At 38.7% G+C, this 20,876-nt stretch overlaps 1 protein-coding gene across 7 annotated transcripts in view; it reads left to right on the top strand.

The window, feature by feature from the left end:
* The first annotated feature begins 6,967 nt into the window (after window positions 1-6,967).
* Window positions 6,968-20,876, top strand: part of LOC115751647 (phosphatidylinositol 4-kinase alpha 1-like) — a 34,663-nt gene continuing 20,754 nt past the window's right edge. For 5 of the 7 annotated variants that reach the window (XR_007198562.1, XM_030689611.2, XM_030689600.2 and 2 more), the window contains exons 1-11: window positions 6,968-8,505; window positions 8,792-9,133; window positions 9,241-9,399; window positions 9,819-9,989; window positions 10,121-10,279; window positions 10,395-10,522; window positions 14,501-14,807; window positions 16,621-16,789; window positions 16,934-17,151; window positions 17,998-18,156; window positions 18,261-18,443. Coding sequence is in view for 6 of the 7 variants with exons in the window: in XM_030689611.2 (XP_030545471.1) it covers window positions 7,270-8,505; window positions 8,792-9,133; window positions 9,241-9,399; window positions 9,819-9,989; window positions 10,121-10,279; window positions 10,395-10,522; window positions 14,501-14,807; window positions 16,621-16,789; window positions 16,934-17,151; window positions 17,998-18,156; window positions 18,261-18,443 (3,231 nt within the window). In the remaining variant the exon portion in view is untranslated. The remainder of the gene's footprint in view (window positions 8,506-8,791; window positions 9,134-9,240; window positions 9,400-9,818; window positions 9,990-10,120; window positions 10,280-10,394; window positions 10,523-14,500; window positions 14,808-16,620; window positions 16,790-16,933; window positions 17,152-17,997; window positions 18,157-18,260; window positions 18,444-20,876) is intronic. The other 2 variants (XM_030689619.2, XM_030689607.2) reach the window with 1 other exon arrangement.

Genomic DNA, 20,876 nt, shown 5'->3' with positions numbered 1-20,876 from the left:
ACAAAATCAAATCGAATTGTTTTTTTTTTTAAAAAAAGAAAGAGTCGTTGTAACATTCTGAATTCCGACTCTTTTCGAAGCTTATGAATGAATGAAATGTCCATCGATGTAATTTCGTAAATCTCACTCAGAGTTGATCACTCTCAAGTTAACTAACCGAAGGGAAAATGTTAATGAGGAATTAAGTACGTGGACCAAATAACTCGACCATGGATGACAACCAAAGTCGCCACGTTTCGAATAACTCTTAAACGTGACAATAATCACAGGTCGATACGTGTAACACCTAAGAGCCGCTCGTTAGTTTGAGATGCACCGAAATTATTATTCATGGATTTTTTTTTTGCCACGAATTGGACCGTGAAATTGGACGTCGATTATTCAAGGATTCCAACAATAGCAAATTGATCAAGTCATTATATCGTTCTCAAGTAGACAGAAAGTTAGGAATTAAGATCGTAAGTTAGTAGTTATCCTAATTACCTTCAATTAGTGCTTAATCATCTTAATCATGTTAAGGTAGATTGGAGACCTAATGGGGTCCCATGGTAACCGAATAGTGAAGGGTTAGAAAGTCCAAATGTGGTCTTGGATTAATAAGTAAAGAATAAAGGAGTTCAATTTTAGTAGGGGCCTCCTTGGAAAACATCCCTTGATCTCCTCAACTACCTAACTACTCAAGTCTTCTCATGTCAATCAAGTTGACTGTCCATTAACATCTCTCTCTCTCTCTCTCTCTCTCTCTCTCATTTGGCTGAACATCTCTCTCTCTCTCTTAACATTTCTCTCATTCAAACACTCTCTCTTTCACACTCAAACTTTCTCTCTAGCTACCGGCCCGTTGCCGCCCACTCTTTCGGACATAACCCGGTCGTCCATCGTCAGAATCGGGCGAGCCACCCACCATTGGAAAGCGACATATCATAAACCCAAATCTGCCCAATCGTTTATTCTATAGAGCAATTTGAAGCAACGAAAGTCGCTGCTTGACTCCATTCCGACCCGGAAGGTTCTAAGTCGGATTTTCGAGCTTGTTTCACCCCAATCTTTTCGTAAAACACCTCTTGAACTTAGGTAGGATGTTGAGCAACATGTTTATGAGATTAAGATTGGGTTTTGATGGATTATATTGGCTAAAAACTAGTTGGTTTCATGGATAGAAACCGAGATCTATCCTGTCCGGATTTGGCATCGAGCTTCAAGGAGAACTTCGTGGGGTTTTGCTTGCTCAATCTTTCAATAAGTTGTCCCTAAACCTCTATTAGGACGTGAGGTTACTAAAAGATTAAAGTAGAGATTGATTTGGTGACCTTGTGGTTGGATTTTGCCTTGGAATTGTTGGAGGCCAAATAGGGAATTCGTGGAGTTGATTATGTTTGATTAAATTAGGGTTTCAAATGTGAAATTCCTGATAATTATGTGTATGTAGGGTTCGGTCCTAGAGGGGTTCTAAGTACCCGAATATGTAGGTAACCTTGTTTGGATTTTGTTTGGCAAAAAAGGATGATTTTAGTGGAATGGCATGTCTTGTGCTCTTTGACAACTGGATGGTTTATCTTGTGCTGAAATGAACCCCATATATGTTCTGCCATGAATGAGGAATGTAATTGAAATAATTAAGTGGCTTGCCTATTTTAATTATTCGAGCATGAAGTCCGAAATGGGACCAAAGACTAATCGAGTTGCGATGTTCGAACGTTAATTGGCTGTGAACATGTGTGATTGTTTAGTTGTGTTGGTTTAACCTTGATTGGTTGGATTTTCATTGAATGACCAAAATGTGCCCCGAGTGTTTGATCACAAATTGGGTATTTGATCCCCAATTAACCCGACGAGATTAATTGCGGCTCGAGAGTCATATCATCAACCGAATCATCTCGAAGGAGTTGGGGAGTCAAGAGCGCTATATACACCGAATCATCTCAAGGTCCGGACACAAGAGTCATGTGGTCGATCGAATAATCTCGGAGGAGTTGGGGAGTCGAGAGTCGCTATATAGACCGAATCATCTCGCAATAATAATTGAACATCAAGAATCGATGAAATTTGTGGTAATACTTGTTGTGGCCAATTGATTGTTTATAATGCTTTAAGTACGAAGCTTAGACTTGATTGCGAATTTATAGCTTGCATTCGACTAAACCGAGTGTCTAATCTGCCATGTCCTTACTTATCATTTTTAATTGACATGTAAATGTCTTTTCTTGAAAACTACATATTTTCAAAGTGTCTGGAGGTACTAATGGCCTAGTTTAGGTTTAGGTTTAGGTTTGACTTGTTGAGATTTATTCTCACCCCGTCGTGGGCTTTACCTTTTCCGGACCCTAAACCCCGAATATGCTACCGACTCGTTTTGGGGTACCGATGGACATGACGACATCGGATACAGAGCACCCGCTAGGGGACGATAAGATCCGTGTTAAGAGAACTACCATAGTCCGGGTTGATGAAGATGATGATGATTGGAATTCACACCGTTATGAAGCCTGGTTCCGTAGGGATGGAGATAATGAATATGGACCGCTAAGGAGTTATGACATTCCAAAGAGTGTGATCCTTGGATGGTGTAACCCGATGCCATCTAATGGCGAAGTGTTTGACCCTATCGCTGAATCTATAGTTAGCCAATCGAATCCCCCGAATCATGTTGCCGATGGCGAGACCGTGGAGCCATCCGATGCCGATGGCGAACCCGGAGAACCCCTTGAGTTGGAACCCATAAATGAAGACAATGTCGACTTCCCCTTGGATTCGGATTTCGAGTCCGAGGAAGAGGAAGAGGAGGAATATGTTCCGATGGACTCCGAGTCAGACGTTTCTGCAGAGTACAACTCGGTAGCTAATGAGGACTTTTCTAGTGATAGCGAGTCCGACCCTTAGGTATAGCCGTAGCACCCATCTTTTGGTTATGATCGTAGGTTTAGAAGGGGCTTGGTTTTGGGTTGGTGGTTGTTTCTTTTTTGTATATCTTGTATCGTCTATCGTCGAACCCATCGGTTGTAATTTTCTTTTATGCTTTAAATTATTTGTTGTATTATGACTAAGTGTTTACTTTATGCTGTTCCAAGTTGTCTTGTGTTTTATGTATGGAGTTTGTATTTTCGCTTTCGCATGTGTATTTCTTTCCGCATACGAGATATCCACCATTAGATTCTTGGAGCTATCATACGTAAAGGGCGTGGCGGGATGTTATCATGCCCGTAGGATGCGGGGCGTGACATCCATTGTCAAGCAACGACTCTTTCTCTTTGGACCTAGGTGACCATTGGCAACTTAGTAATTTAATGATAAAATTTAACGAAAATCAACAAAGGATAAATTTATCACAGGTGTACCGGTTCGGGGTAAATTTGTCAAAGGTGTATCGATTTAGGATTCTTTATTGTAAAAAAAATAGTTTTGGGTAAATTTATCACAAGTGTACCGGTTTATGGTTTTTCGTGGTATTAATCCTTATAAAAAAGGAAAAAAAGATTTATAATTTTTTTTATGAATTTTAATGGACGTGTGCATATAGGTAGCGATATTTGGAGTAATCATAGTCAAATTCATTCTTATATGGGCATAACATGTCATTTCATAGATGATAATTGGAATATTCAAAAAAGAGTTATTGCATTTAGAGTTTTTGATGATAGGCATACGACAAATAATATTTATAGATTAATTAGGTAAATTTTAGAAAAATATTATTTGCTTAATAAATTTTTTTTCAATTGATTTTGATAATACCGTGGCAAATACCGCTTCGATTGTTGAACTAGAAAAGATTTGTAAACCCGTTTTTGGTGGACAATTTTTTTTACGTTAGATGTGCTTGTTATGTTTAAAATTTATGTGTACAAGATGGTTTAAAAACTCTTGATTTTTTTCTCGACCCTATAAAAATAGCAATTCAATTTTCATGGAAACATTCCCAAAAAATGAAAGAATGGTTAAAATTTTGTAGAGCAAATGGAAAAAAAACCAACAAGATTTCCAAGAGATGCTCCAAATCCTTGGAATTCTACTTACGAGTTGCTTAATGAATCTTTTGCATATAAAGATTTATTATGTGCATTTATTTCAGATAATATAACTCAAATTAATTTATTCCCACAAGAATGGGATATTTGCAAAAATTTTTTTACATATTTTAAAAGTTTAATGATGCAACTTATACTTTGTCTCGTGTTTATTATCATACTGCGCATTTATTTTTAAGAGAATGTATTAATATTGTTTGAGTTTTTGAAGAAAATAAAAATGATGATAAATTAAGTTATACCATTAGAGCAACGCGAACAAAATAGCTACATTATTATAGCGAAATTCCTATTATTTATTTAATTGTTTGTGTTTTTTATCCGCATTGTAAATTAGATGATTTAGGTGATTATTTGAGTACGTATTATAAATGTTTATATTTAATTGATGCGGTAAATATTAGAACTATACAAACAAGGGTTAAAAACGTAATAATAGAATTATATAATGAATTTTGTAGTAAATATAATCTAAATGATAGTGGATCTTCTCAATTTAGTGACATACAAAGTGGAAATATTGGTAAAATTAGTAGAGGATACCAACTTCAGTTGCGTATGCAAAAAAAGCAAAAGGGACTAATAGCAAGTAATTTTAAAATAGAGAGCTATCTAACCGTTTCTTTTGAGTTCGATGAATCTGAAGGCAGCATATATTTCATAATATTAGATTGGTGGAAGAGGCATTTCGTCCAATATCCAATTCTTGCTCTCATTGCAAAACACATTTTAGCAACCTATTGTTCGACAATTGCGGTAGAACAAGCATTTAGCGCTAGAAGCAATATTTTGGACGAACAACGTTCAAGATTAGCTCCCGATTCGCTGGATGCTCAAGCTTGTGTTGATGATTGGATAAAGGCTCAATATAGAGAACAAGAGATAGATCGTAATAATGAAGCCAAATTCTTTGATGACGAGGATATCACAGCACCGGACATGGTACCGGAATGGGTAGCGATAATTTAGAATGAGGTAAGTATGAGATTATCACATGTAAGAGAACTACATGGATTTTGATTCTTTTATATCCAAGAAAATATGTGGGCACTTAATGATAATTCATTAAGTTTAAGCCCCTTCTCTCTCCCTTTTTCCCCCTCCCCCAAATTTGATGACAATTTACAATTTGATAACGATTTGTATTTGATAATTCATTATTTCGTAATTTCATAATTCATTAATTTCTTTTATTTTATAATTCATTATTTGATAATTTGATTACAATTTGATTACAAATTCATTACAATTTAATTTTTAAACTCAAAAACCATAATTGAAAAGGAGGTTCCATTTTCGATTTTGAATCGGAATCGGGCTCGAAACCTACCCGAAACTACCGATTCAAAACTGGAACCGGAACCCCCACTTAAGGGCTCGATTCCGATTCCCCCTAAATTAGAACGGGTACCGTCGGTTTAGGCCCGTGGCCATGACTATAGCTACTTATCGACGTTGTATTGGTCCACTTATACGGTGGATAGACATCCTTATCTTATGCATTAAATTTGATAATGACTTAATGCTTATCCCTTACCATTAATGCTTGCAAGTGACATTGGTTTTATCCTATCATTAATTACTTGAAAACAACATCGATCTTATCCTATTATTAATTTATTGAAAGTGATATCGATTTTATCCTATCATTAATTACTTGCAAGCGACGTTAATCTTATCCTGTCGTTAATTACTTTGAGGCGCCATTGATCCTATCTTATCATTTAATGCTTAAAAATGACATTTAAATTTGTCATTTACCTTTTGATTTTACATTGACTTATTAAAAATAACATTTATTTTATTTTGACTTCGCATTGACTTATAAAAATGACGTTGATTCTATCTTGAATTGGCAATCCTCTTAGTGCGATCCATTTATAGTTTCTTTGACATTCTAATTTTTACAAGTGTGATTTCATTTATAACTAATGTGAACTCATTTATATTTTCTTTGATTTTAATAATAAAAGCGACATTATCCTTATCATATCATTTAATGATTGAAAATGACATTATTTCTATCTTTTAAAAAAACTTAATTAACTTAGCATAAGTCTTCCTTATTCTATTTGATTTATAAATATCGATTCAAGAACATTTTCTTCATATTAGATTTTCTAATACAATTTTCCCAAAAAACTTGCTAAATAAGTTAAGTAATAACTTTCTCGAAAAAACGACGAAATAGCCTCTTACAAATATTCCTTAAATAACATGTCAAGAAAATTGATTTTATCCTCTAATTATTCCTAATGTAGGGATAATTCGCGATGTTTAGTTATTATATTAAAATACTCATTTAGGGGGAAGAACGACATAAATGGTCATTAAACTTTAGTTTAATATGCAATGTTCTTGGACTTAAAATTTATTCACGTGGTCCCTAAGTTATTGGCAAATATTAAATGTAGTCTTTTTGTTTATTCAAATAATAAAGTAAATTATTATATATTGAGTTAGACTTTTAAACAAGATAAATTAACATATTCATTTTGTTGTTCATTTACTATTGAAAAGGAAAATATTTAGAGTATTAACATATACATCATTATTTGATAATATGAATTTTTTTTGTGTGGATGAATATGTTGCTTGGATAACTAACGTATAACTTTCTTTCTTTGATGTTTATAGTTCAAGTTTAACTATTATCTTAAAATAATGAAAGAACGGATCGAACATTGTAATATAATGTAGATGGTAAATTATCAATTTACTAATAATTAATTGAAGTTAAGATAGACATGGTATATCGGATAAGGGGTTTGCGAATCCAAAGTTATACTTGGATCCGAAACACGCAGAGTCCGATCCATTTGCCCAAGAAATCGCGGGGGGAAAAAGGAGGAGGAGAGGGGCGCATGAAACAAAACGAAAAATGTTGTCAATATTCCAGATTCACGGAGAACGAAAACAGCGACGTCGCGAAGGCTATAGAGAACGAAAACAGTGGCGATAGAGAATGGAAACCATCGAAACTTACACTCCCCTTCGCCATTAACGCCAACGCTCTTCGTTCGTCTCCGCCAGCCCCCTCCTCTCCACCTCCACCTCCGTCCTCCGTCCTCCGTCGACGCGCCGGCTTTCGTGCCGTGCAATCTCATTGCGACGTCCTATCTCTCCGCTCCGATGACCTAATCGAGCTTCGCGGCTCCACCTGCGACCGCTTCTTCGCCGTAGCAGCATCGGCCTCTAGGTCGTCGAAGACTCCTTCCCCGAGTCCCGGGGGCGTTTGGTGGGAATGGAGGCCTTGATCGAGCTCTGCGACCTCATAGCGCGGAATCCGGCTCAATTCACCGGTAAACTAGCGTGGATTTGCGGCAGATGCCCCCAATCCGAGTTCATCCTCGCCGGATCTCGTAGGGTTTCGCGTTCGCACCTCAATGCGGTTCTCGCTGTCGCCCGTTTCCTCTCCAAGTCTGAAGCTGTGCCCGATAACCGGCCGTGCTCGGTCATTATCGAGTTTCTGCACTTGATTCCCTCCTCCTTTGACGTCAAATTTTGGCCTCAGTCCTTCAATAACGACGCCATTGCTTCGTTCTTCGCTGATTTCTTCGATTACCTCTCGAAAGCTGCGGACTTGTCGCCAGAGTTTGCCGCCGAGGTCGCTGCCTTCACCAGGGAGAATGTGGTCGCAGCAGTCGGCTGCAGTGGGGACAATACCGCCATCTCCAGAGCTTTTCTGGTGGCTATCTCACAGAATTTCCCGCCCCTTCTGCAGTCAGATGGTGACACGTTGGTGACATACCTGCTCGAGCAGCTGGCCTTGCCAGTTCTGCCGCCGCCTCCACCTCCACCGCGGGAGCAAATGCAGGTGAATTCGGAAACATGGTCGGCACAGAGTTCGCCCTTGAGTGTCAATGCCAACCAGAATCAGGTCAGCAAGATTTCGAGTCCGAATGAAGTCAGCGGTTCGTCGGGTGGTGTGACTTCGAGGCTTGTAGATGATGCGGCAAGTGCATCGTCCAGGGCGTCTGTAGCAATGAACAGAGGGAACATCATGGGAGGTGATGGTCGGCACAGAGTTCTGCCGCCGCCTCCACCGCCGCCTCCACCGCCGGAGCAAATGCTGGTGAATTTGGAAGCATGGTCGGCACAGACTTCGCCATTGAGTGTCAATGCAAACCAGTATCAGACTAGCGAGATTTTGAGTCCGAATGAAGTCAGTGGTTCGTCGGGTGGGGTGGCTTTGAGGTTTGTAGATGATGCGGCAAGTGCATCGTCCAGGGTGTCTGTAGCAATGGACGGAGGGGGCATCGTGGGAGGTTGCAGTAATGGGGGCAGGGTTGCAGCTATGATCAAACAGCAAGTTGCTTCATTTGAGGAAGAGTCTGTTGAGAACCTGGAGAAGCAAGAGATTGCATATAGGTTGATCACCCACATTCTAGACAAAGTCCAAATTGATGATTCAAAGTTATTGGAGCAGGTGAGGTTACTGGCAAGGAAGCAAGTCCAATCGATGCCTGCATTTTTTAAGGTAATTTTTGGTGACGCGGTGCCTTTTCTTTTTAAACTTTTCTCTTCTTCTGGTGGAGGGCGGCCCTTGGTTCTTGCTATAATCCCATTATAAAAATTTTCTTCTCTGTAAGAACAATGGAGTGGATTGAAAGATATATTCTTTGATGATTTTATGGCAGCAGTAGTTGGCAGCCTTTTGAGGGTTGAGTTCTTGCTCTAGCTATAGGTTTCCCAGCTTACATATATACATATATATATTTCGGTAGCAGAAGCAGTCAATTGCTGAATTGCTGTTCTGTACACAGATAAGAAAGCGGGACTGGAATGAACATGGTCCAAATCTGAAAGCCAGAATAAATGCAAAACTATCAGTTTATCAAGCCATCACAAGATTGAAGATGAAGAGCTTATCATCTATTGATTTGGATGGTAAAGCTGTAAAGAAGTTTTGGGTTGAGACTCTTGCATTACTCACTAAAGCAGCTGAGGCATGTTTACCATCTGTCTGGAGAAAATTGAGGATGTGTGAAGATCTATTCAGTGCTTTGCTTACTGGAGCGACTCAAATTGCTGTCACTTTGGGTGGAGAGCAGATGCGAGTTTTCCTCATTCGCCTCAGGGAGCTTGTACTGATTGCATGTGCTCAGGTGCGTTCTAAGAAAGTAATAATGCCTGTTAGCATTATCCATTCATAATGTTACTCCAGTTGATGTGTTCATCCATAAAATTCTTTTTCTGGGACCACAATTTTCAGCAGGCTGATGCATGGGCCAGTAGCCGCGGAGCCATGGTTGAGAGTGTCATGAAGGCAAGCTGTAAAGTGATTGAATTTGGCTTGAGCGAGGACCGGGCTCCTATTGACACTTTTTTCAGGGGATTAGTGGTCCCAAAAAGGAATGACGATGATGAACAGGTTGGATGAATATTAGTGAGTCATTGATAAGAAACTCATAAATGATAGCTGTGGCTGCTGTACATGCTTCTTGTACTTACTTAGTCGATAATTGCTGGACAAATACTTGCATGTAAGATATGGCCATATTCTCCTTGAAATATTTGAATTTCATATTTTGGAGTCCACTTAGTTCTATTTTGATTTGTTCATCTGTTTTGTGACTGCATAATTCAATGATGTTCTAAAAAGTGCTAAGTTCTCTAGGGATCTTATCTGGAATGTCAATAACTGGTCCTTTGTCCTTTTAACTCTTGGTATTCAAGTTCTGATTGAATGGATCTTACCTGGCAAAGCCAATTACTTTTCAGTGTAGTGCTTCTTTTGGTATTTTTAAATTTTCTTTTTCAACTTTAAAGATGTATGCAATATAATTTCAGGATGGAAAGGAGAAGCCAGCAGTTCCTGTTGTGCAACTTAACCTAATACGCTTACTAGCAGATTTGAGCGTTGCTATTGGCAAGTCGGAAGTTGTGGATATGATACTGCCACTTTTTATTGAAAGTTTAGAAGAGGGCGATGCTTCAACTCCTGGTTTACTGCGGATTCGTGTATGGATCTCCTTTAGAGCGCTTATTTGTTAATATGTAATTGGCATTTTACCCATAAGTTTGCTTTGTAAAACTGCAAGGATCCCTCAGTAGGCTAGTCTCTCAAACTTTTCTTTTGCCTTTTGCCGCAGCTACTTGATGCTGTGTCTCGTATAGCAAGTTTAGGCTTTGAGAAGTCATTTCGCGAGACTCTGGTTTTGATGACAAGAAGCTACTTGAACAAGCTTTCAGATTTAGGGTCTGCTGAAAGCAAAACATTGGCCCCAGAAGCCACAACAGAACGTGTTGAGGTCTGCATAGTTTCCCCTAATATTTTTTGCGAGTTGTACTAGGATAATTTGTCGGGTTTGTGATGTGAGGATGTGATTTACTGAACGGATTTTGACTTATTCCATGTTGCTGTAGACTCTTCCTGCTGGGTTTCTTCTGATTGCTAGCCGTCTTACAAGTAGTAAATTGCAGTCAGATTACCGTCACCGTCTGCTGTCTTTGTGCTCGGATGTAGGCTTGGCGGCGGTGAGCAAAAGTGGAAGGTATCATTTCCCTCAGAATATTTTAGCATACCACTAATAGTTTAGGCTCTATAGCACAAATAGTTGAGGCAATGCTACACGTTTGAGTTACTTTGAGTTACTTCCGATCCTTTTTGTATGATGTTGTTCTTTAAAAACTGTACCGTTGTTCTTTACCCCAAAATTATAGAGAGAAATAGTTCTAACTACATTTTATGAAAGTGTAAATTTTTGTTACAAATGATACATTTAGATCTTCGTCTTTGCTTTATTTTGCTCTTATTTTTTTAAGGAGGGGATAGGATTTTCTGATGATCCTTCCACATAACTTTCTGGGTCTGTAGACCACCCAAAAGCGAGAAACCAACAACAACAACAACAAACTGAAATCAGCTATAAGAATCCATTTATCCCATTGTGTTTGATTTAAAATTTTGTCTTTTATAAGTTATGGAAGCTTTATATCATTCCTTTGTGTCCTCCCATGACTTTTTAGGCCTTCCTCTACTCCTTGATTGAGTCACAATCTCCTAATGTCACCTTCTCACTAGAGCCTTTGAAGGTTTTCATTTAATGTGACCAAACCAGGTTAAACAAGCTTCTCTCAACTTGTCCTCAATCGGAGCCAGGTCCACATTATATTCAGTTCGAGTCGTGTCTTTCCTGGTGTACAGGCACATCCATCGAAGTATTCTCTTCTTCACTACGCTTGTCATGTGCCCATGTTTCGTGCTTATGACTTTGTCCCATAATGAATAATTGTCATATGTAGAATTTTTCTATAAGCTTAACTGGCAGTTTAGTGGTTGCACAAAATACTATATGCACTTCTCCAGTTCAACCATCCTGTTTGTACTCTGTGCACGAGATCTCCATCTGTACTTAATTTTTTTCCCATAAAATATAAAAGAGGGTGCAGCACAGGACTTCCCTGGAGGTCACTCGTACTACTACCTTGGTCGAAGTAGGCGTAAGAAAATCCAAAGAAAAAAACTTGCTGAGTTTCCATAATTTTCATGAAGTCTTTTAAATTGAAAGAGTCATAATCATATATATAGACTCATAAAAAAATCTTGGTTGAACTAAGAACTTCTAAACAAGAAAGATGGTTGTATTGGAAAACGAGAGACATAATTATATGGGAATTTTGCTATCTTAACATATATCCTGATTTATCAAAGAAAAGAACTTCAATTATCATATAAGAATCTATTCCCAACTTAGCAACCATTGTAGATCTTAAACCATGTAATAAGCATTTTGTATCATTTCTCTTTGGCTTGATGGAACTCTGTCCTGTCGAGTTTGCTTGCTTCTGCTCAAGACATGTTTTGGCCTTCTTGAAACCTTGACTTGTCTTTGGTCATTTGTAGATCTTTCTTTTGGAGATCTTCTTAGAAGTCTCTGCCTTTTTTATCACTTTATTCTTTTTTAAACCGATTCTTGAATTTAGCAAGTCCTTGCTTTTGATAGCGTAATGCAGACTTCCTGGGTGTGATGCTTAGAAAACCCTAAATGTGATTCCTAGAAAGCTTCAAGGTGATGTTTAAATGAGTTACTCTTTTATGACTTATCATATGTCATGAGCTCGCCTTGAATTCTCAATCAAATATGTGCTCACTACTTTGGGACTTTTGTCCCTGCATTGGATGGCTGAACAGGATATCGTTATGGTGATTGTAGCGCAATAACAGGTAGAAATGTCGAATGTATCTGTAGAAAGATGAAATCTAAGAGTGCCTCTGGTCCATGATAAATTTGGGTGGAGTAGCTATTCCGCAAAAATAGAATAGAGAATAATAGCACTAGATTAGTTATACAAAAGTTCTGTTTGTATAGTTAAGTGACCATTTCAGGACCATGTTTGGCTTTTAAGATTTTGAAAAGGAATAATCGAACTCCTTTCATCAATATGATAACTTGAAGCTCGGTTCCTTCTAGTAGAGTCATAGTTTAAAGGTTTACTTTAGAAGTTATGAACTCAGAAAGCACTTGTTTATAGTAGCCAAATTTTCATTTGCATAATTTTACAAAGGTTAAATATATGAGAATTTGCGAATAAACCATTAGCTGTGGGGGAGCAGCTGTGGCACCAGCTGCTGGAGGTGGCTGTGGTAGAATGGTAGCGGTGGCAGTGGATAATTTTGGTGATGTTGGGCATTTGTTTTTAAGTGGGGCTGCAGGCAGTGGGAATTGGTGGCAATGTTTCCAAAACTGGAAGAGATTGGTGATTCCATTAGTTGGACTGGATAACATAGGTCCGGTCTGATTATGACTGAAAGCAACTGTGCCCGAAATTGGGATCACACTGGCGTCAACCCTTTTGAGCTGACCAAACCTGGTGGATCAATCGGGCTCAAGACTTGGTGAATTTGTTTTCCGTTCATCCTCCCCTTTCATCCTCCTATAAAGCAATCAGGCAGCTCCCATATACCTTGTAGAATCTCTTTCTTCTGTTGTACGGTAGCTTGGAAAAAGATTTTTACTATTGAGGATCTTAGGAAACGGAATTTCATTCTCATGATTGGTGCGTAAGCATTCTGGGTAATCTGTGTATTGCTCTCTTCCTTTATTGACTTTGCTCTTAACCTTTGGAATCATATCCTTAGCTTGTCCATGGTGGCACGGATGCCAGGTCATGCATTCTGAGTTTCCTTTTTTGGAATGCTTATGGAGGAAGCTCGATTTCTAACAAGTCTTGGGGTGCCTCATAGGGAAGGAGCACAACAAAAGTCTTTAAGGGTTTAAAATCTTGGGTTGCTTATGTATTGTGCTCGACTATGCTGATTCGGATATCTTGTTCTGACTTCGCTGTAGTCTTGTGAGGTTTTCCTTTGTCTTTTGCTTTTCTTTCTTTCATGTACTTGAATTTGTAGTTTAATAATGTCCTTTATTATATATCCGAAGGTGGGTCAACCGGTTCTGGAACCTCTCAGACATGAATAATAAAAGCATAAAGCTGCACTTGCGACAATTTTCATCCAGGGTCCTGCTTTTGGAGTCACTATGTACCAACCACTAGTCCATACAATGGTCTCTGGTCAGTGCTTACCAACAATTGTATTTTATGAGAAGCAACTAAACCAATGAAGCAAACTGACTCCAGCAAAGAATTGTACTTGGATGCAATCCTGTGCTTGTCTGAATTATGCACACACCCCTCAAACATCTGCTCCAATGTGTTTCAACTTGAAGATTAAATACTTAATATAGTGGTGCGTCAACTCGTGTTCAAGTGGTTGAACTGGTTGAACCACATGCTGTTCACTTGACCAGTTTTCTCACTGGTACGGTTCTACAAGTATTGGTTGTTGGTGGAACTGGCGAAATGGTTAGGTTGTGATTGAGTCACTTGTGATGGAGTGGTGAGGACTACAGGAGGAAAAGGGGGAGGTGATGATGATGATGGTAAGTGGCTGGAGGTTGAGGCAGTAAAAGTGGCGCCGCCGCCATGAGGATCATAAGGTCTTCTGTGGAAGAAAATTCTAGTCATTCCTAGTTGGCCCCGGAATGAAAGCTATTCCCATGGGACCAAGGGCAGGCATAGATATTCTGGTTAGTTGTTCTTGGCGAGCTTTTTAATGAGTTGTTGGATAAACTATTCCATCAGGAGTGGATGGAGAATACAATAGGTTCTACAATTTATCTAACACGCTGTAAGATATGCTTGTTTTCTTGCTTTTCCTCATTTGTATATATGATCGGAATTTGTTATTACGGCAACTCTTAAGAGTTAAATTGCTAGACACCACTGTGATTAACTTCAGAGCATTGTGATAAACAAAGAAGCCATTGTCAGAATTGAATATCTCTTTGTATTATATATGCTCGTTCAATCTTTTCCTGGTGAACCTAGGTCAAACCATTGATATGGTGCCCCTGAAGAAGGCTTTCTTTTTTATTCTGAAAGCAACAGTAAGAATGGCTGATTGAATTAGACAATTGTTCTTCTGTGTTCCAACTGCAGAGAAGTTATTGATGCTAATTCTGATATTGCAGGAGCGGAGCAGATTTTTTGGGTCCTCTACTTCCTGCTGTTGCTGAGATATGTACTGATTTCAATCCATCAATAGATGTGGAGCCATCTCTTTTGAAGTTATTTCGGAACTTATGGTTCTATATAGCTCTTTTTGGTCTAGCACCTCCCCTGCAAAGTAGTAAAATGCCCAACAAATCAATGTCTAGTACATTGAATAGTATGGGAAGCATAAGTTCAATCCCTCTTCAGGCTGTGGGTGGACCGTACATGTGGAACGCACTGTGGTCTGCTGCTGTCCAGAAAATTGCTCAAGGGACTCCTCCCCTAGTAAGTCAGTCTTACTAAATTTGTTACCTCGCCTGCACAACCTTTCTTAGGATCCACAGTTTTTCTTGATAAATTTGGGAATTACCAAAAACATTTCCATATTTTTCTTTTATCATCACAAGAAACAAGCACACTTACAGATACCCAAAAATAGCTCCTATTATGTCATTGACTGAATTTGGGAGCTATTTTATGAAGGAACCTGCATGATAATGCTGCAATTAAGTTGCAGATGGATGCTGGTTTTTTTATTTTATTTTGGTGATGTCTATCTTCTTTGATGCATTTGGCATATGTCAGGTGTTGCAGCCTAGGTGTGATAGCGTTTCCTTCTTTCTTGTGGACACTTTGAAGTTGTAACTTTGATAAGGGGACTGGAACGTGGGATACTCGGTTTTCTTGAGTCATTCTTTTATTTACAATGATGAAATGGTTTAAAGCCAACAATATCTTATAGAGGCCTCAGATGAAGAGGCTCGAGCACTATGAGAATATCAAAATCAAATGATGGTTTGAACTTTTCAATCATACAAAGTTTGCAAGCATGTGCTTGTCGAAGATCTATTTAACCATCTCCATGGAACCGTCGAGCTTACTACTTTTGTTAGCCTTCTCTGCATTGGGACCTCTACTTTTTTGTTTTTTAGATATTTTGGTGAATGAGAGAAGGAGTATAAGGAGAGATTTGAAGTTGGCAATTTGGTCGTTAAGATTTTTCTCCTGAGTTGTAGCTGGAGCTTTTGTTGCTAATCTATCTTGAAATGTCTTCAGAAATTACCATTGATGAACAGTAAAGATACACAATAATGTCCTGTGATCCATGTAAGGTTACTTGTCGCTCCCTCCATAACAAGCACTTTCGATTGATGAAGAGGCCAATTTTGCATTTCTGAAGCACTTGTTTTATATGTGACAAATCATGCTTTGCAATTTTAGACTGATTTTGGTTCCATTGTCGATGCTCTTGATGGAAAAAGATTTTCATTGCAAGAATTTCCATTACTACATAGAACCGAACAACTTCCATTTTTATATTATTTTGCTGTTGCTTTTGATAGGGCTCTGCAAAGAAGTAGCAAAGCTAAGTTCTTTATGTGTAAAAGCGCATCTGATCGGAACACTGTAGAGAGTGAGACAACTGGTGAATCTGCATTGGGATTTTTAAGCATTTATGGGGTCGAGGCTTCTTGAACTCGTGGTCATGGAAGGAATTGATTTTGCAATTGAGTACGGGAAAACACTGATACTTGCTGCCACCTCTCCATCAAATTTTTGGCTAATGTGGAGTGCGAGAAACTTAAGGGCTTTTGAGAGAGTCTAGTACCAGAAAGGGCTATAATGCTGGAGATAGGGGTGGGCACGGTCTGGCCAGGTGGCCTTTGCCAAAATTGTGGCCCAGCCTGAACACTCAGGTCTGGGACTTTCGATTGAGGCCCTGGCCTGGTGGCTCGCTTGATGTCGAACAGTATTTAACTGCAATCCTCAGAAACTGAATTTGGCAGTCACTATTTTCACATGTTTTTATTCCACAGTGTATTTGCTTAAAAGCAAAATTTTGCGAGTAATGCCATCTGCAAGAATATTATAGTGTAAGGTGATTAATTGTAAACTTGTGGGACCTTTTTCAAATCTATAGGCTAAGCTTTTGCAGAAGCGTAAAGTTTAGTGTTTCTGGTTCTTTGGATAAATGCATTTTCTGGTCTTTTCTTACTAAGATCAACTGCTTGACCTGATTGAAACATTTTCCATATTTCAAAAGAATTTGTAATTCAACAACATTTAAAATTTTGACTTTAATTACTTTGCTGTCCAGGTGGTTAGTTCTGTGAAATGGCTTGAAGATGAGTTGGAACTTAATGCTCTCCACAACCCTGGTAGTGGTACAGGCAGTGGCAATGAGAAAGCTGCTGTAACCCACAGGACTGCTCTTTCTGCTGCTTTGGGAGGGCGAGTAGATGTTGGAGGGATGAGCACAATTTCAGGTTAGGATAGTCTGTCTGTTACATTTTGCAGTAAACTTTGTGTCTGTAATTTAGGAATGTGATTTTTAATCCTCAGCTTCAAGATTTTGGTTGATGCCATGTAAAATTTTCTCAATCTGAAACTTCTTGTCACTTATTTTGCAGGTGTAAAAGCCACATATCTTCTTGCTGTAGCTTTCTTAGAAATCATACGATTTAGTAGCAATGGTGGCATTCTCAATGGAAGCGAAACCTTGACCTCTTCTAGAAGTGCTTTACGTTGTGTCTTTGAATACCTGAATACACCAAATCTTATGCCTGCAGTCTCCCAGTGTCTGACAGCAATTGTCCATCGGGCATTTGAAACAGCAGTGTCATGGCTGGTATACTTACTTTTTCTGGAAATGAGACTTCCTTCTAAATTATTTACCTGTTTAATTTAATCGTATGAGAAGATCTTGTGCTGCTTTTCAATAGATGGTTCCATTCTGTTTTTGCTTTCTTCTTGTGGAATTGGAAGTACCCTAAATAAACTTATTGGTAGTTCCAAGAGAATTATTTATTTTGTAGTTGCAACTTGCTTGTAGGTTCTAGACTTGTAGTTTTCTGCAAGATTGTCGTCTACAAAAAATTTCTCGCACTGCTACATGGGTGAGGTCTTAGACTAACTTTGGAAAAAGCAGGTTGGTTATGCTGAGGAATTAGAGTGACGAAGGTGACGTAGAGAGCACCATGGTACTAGGTAAATTAAGATCAGAGGTGATGCCATGTCTGATGGGGCTGTCTAGACATGGACTAAAATTTCTTCAGCCTGCCTTCTAAGCTGAAGTGTTTTCTCACATCTTCAGGTCCCACATTCCAAGAGGAAGATTCTCATGAAGCCTAATCTAATTAGAAAGGCTTAATAAGGTCACTTATTACTCTAAATGATGCTTTTGGCTTCTTTGGAAGAGCTAATTAATCGAGGATCAGTATTCAGTATGATCTTGGGATATCTGGGAAAAGGCTGGGTTATCTGTTTGAAATTTGTAATTATTCAGCGTGATGAAATTCTTCCATGTTGGTCGAAGCAGTGCTGCCCCACTCTTAACACGTACACACAGATGAAGGTCTATGCAGATGATGCACTTTGTGTAGCCATCCATCTGTTTGTTACCTACCTATGTATAGCTGCCTGTCTGTTTGTTGATCTGTAGGTGAATATTACTGATTCTTTACTTTGGGTTCAGGAAGATCGGATATCAGACACAAGCATTGGGGCAGTGACACGAGATTCGACTCTTTGTGTGCATACCTGTTTTCTCATAAAAAGTATGTCCGAGAGGGAGGAGTGCATTCGAGAGATTGCTGTTAACTTGTTAATTCAGCTTAGAGACAAGTTTCCACAGGTAGGCTGGTGCTGTAAAACTTTCTTTAATCTTTAAGTTCTATTATGTTCGATTCTCTCTTTGTTTGCATGTATAGTTTAACAAACAGAATTGCTCATATGTAGGTTCTCTGGAATTCGTCTTGTCTAGATTCCCTGTTATTTTCGGTTGATGATGGCTCATCCTCTGCTCTTGTGAATGATCCTGCATGGATAGCTGCAGTTCGGTCATTGTACCTACGAGTTGTTCGGGAGTGGATCATTAAATCTCTTTCGTATGCTCCATGTACTACCCAGGGCCTTCTTCAGGTTGATCTTCTCATTGCAATGAGCTACTCATTTCATCTAGTCAGTGGTATTTATTGTAATTATTGATAACATGCTTTTAGATTTAGGTCTGCTGGTGCTTAATGAGCTAATCTGGCATAAAGAATCTTAATTATTTTTATTAGCGGCGGGGTGGGGAGTGGGTGCATCTTCTCTGCAAAATGGTTGTTTTTAAATCATTTGAAGTACCTGCTTAACAATGCTCTTTTAGTGGGTGGAGTTGTCTGACCTATGTTACACGGACACGCTCTCAGAAATAATTTTCACGTGTCGGACACGTGTCGGACACCGACTCGTGTCCGACACGCCGGGACACGATTCAATAACAATACAAAATTAATTCTCGCAAATGTTGTACTTCAAATTCATAATCTGCCCCAGTCCCCATGGGCCTTTGGCCATCGACCCAAGCTTTCATGTAGGGGACACGTTAGGCCTTTTTGATGGCCCATCAAATCCAAATGTGTTAGTCACGTGACTGAGCCTCCTTTTTATAACAAGCTGTCTCTTTCTTTCTCTGTTGCATGGCCGATGTGGGACAAGGAAGTGCACAGGCAGACGTAATTCCTTCATAGAGCATTATTATTTAATTCTCTTAGTAGTAGGTCATCCTTCCCTCACAGGAAGAATTTCTGGTCATGAAACTAAAAAAAGTTTAAGAGAATTATTATGTAAATTCATTCCAAGGGATTTTTTTTATTATTTATTTATTTGTGACTTCAAGAAAATAACAATTTATCATGTCCACATAAAAATATATATTTAATGTGAAACGTGTCCCAGCGTGTCGGAATTCTCTATTTTTTTAAAATTCATGTGTCGGCGTGTCGTGTCGTGTCGTGTCGCGTATCGTGTCCCGTGTCCGTGTAACATAGTGTCTGACCATGCCGAAGGTTGTAGTTTGCTCTGACTGGAGCAGACAGTAGTAAGGCATTAAATTTTATGCAGAAAATTTTGAAATTCCTAAAGGTGTACCTCCATATATAAAGCTTTTTGTCTGTGCTGGCCTTAAGCTGTGAAACTTAATCACATTGCATAAAAAAAGTGCCCTGCTCTTGTTTTTGTTTGATCCCTAAAATAGGTGCTCTAGTGGACTTCCTTTGAATACGATCTTGGTTACCAGCAGGTAGTTGTCCTTGTTCAGTTAGCAGTTGTATGGATGAGGTGGCTCCACATTTCAATTTTATCTATATGTAAACTACTGTAGCCCCAATTTCTTCACCCCTAAATAAGTTTCACTGTATTGATATAAAACCTTAGTATGCGTGACTAGTTAACTAGCAAAATTTCCTACTTTACTTGGAGAGTAGAGGGTATTTCTTATTATTATCCTTGAACGTTAAAAGATTCTTTTAGGTTTTACAAAGGGAGTACCTCTATGCCATTGCTCTGTTTCAGAGGTAGATTGTAAAAGTTTAATCTTGCCGCTGTAATGTGGATGAAGATACAATGGAAATTAAAATTGAGATTATGGAAGCTACCAGTCTGTTTAATCTTGTGCTGTAATATGGATGGAGATACAGAGCATGGACACTAGCATTGCGATTATGAAGTTACCTGGCCATTAGATTATCACAGGCTCCAAAGTCATGATCACTGTAAAGAACTATCAAATATGAAAGTTAAAGGCTCTAGCTTGGCATTTTTGGAAATATGATTCTTTGTGTAAGTATATATCTTTGCACATGAGATACTCTCCTTGTGTATGTCTGATGGCAAGGTAAAACTGAAGCCTTTGGATCTATTGCTAATGGAGTTTCAATTTGGCTTAGTGCGAAAAACTTATGCGACCCACTAAAACCATAGGGTGATATAAAAAAAGCATAAAATATTAGATATGTCTGTCATTCAAAATAAATTATTCATCGAAGAAAGTGAGAGTTTAAATGATAATAAACCAAACATAGCAATATCAATTGACCAGATTTTGCTCTTGAAAGACAAAATTTATTGGTCCATACTTTATTTACTGGTCTCATGCCACACACCTTTTGCTGCTGCTACACCAATTCCCTGTCCGGGTCTAGTGAAGTCAAAGAATGGTTCTCATAATTACATATTAATGATGATGCGTATCGAATAGAAAAGTTAAAGGATGAAAATTCTGGAATTACAATAACTAAACTATATCATGACATGTACAAGTTAAGAATATTGAAATCATTCAAAATAATAAAAAGCTTTCAAGAGCATCAAAATGAAATTAACGGCTTGCTCAATTAGGAAAAAGCATTTTAGCGCACTTGGAAGTCTAATTCTATCAATCGGGGAACACTTGGGCTGCGTTTGGTCGTCGGGATTTCTGGTCGGGATAGGATTGGATAGGATAGGATAAGAAATCTAGGGATTTGGCCATATTCTATCCACTGTTTGGTGAACTGCGGATTTAAAGACGGATATTCTCATATCCTATCC

The sequence above is a fragment of the Rhodamnia argentea genome, chromosome 5 (assembly GCF_020921035.1).
Source record: "Rhodamnia argentea isolate NSW1041297 chromosome 5, ASM2092103v1, whole genome shotgun sequence".
NCBI classification, from domain to species: domain Eukaryota; kingdom Viridiplantae; phylum Streptophyta; class Magnoliopsida; order Myrtales; family Myrtaceae; genus Rhodamnia; species Rhodamnia argentea.
Note: the sequence above shows the minus strand (reverse complement) of the source record. Positions and strands in the feature narration are given on the sequence as shown.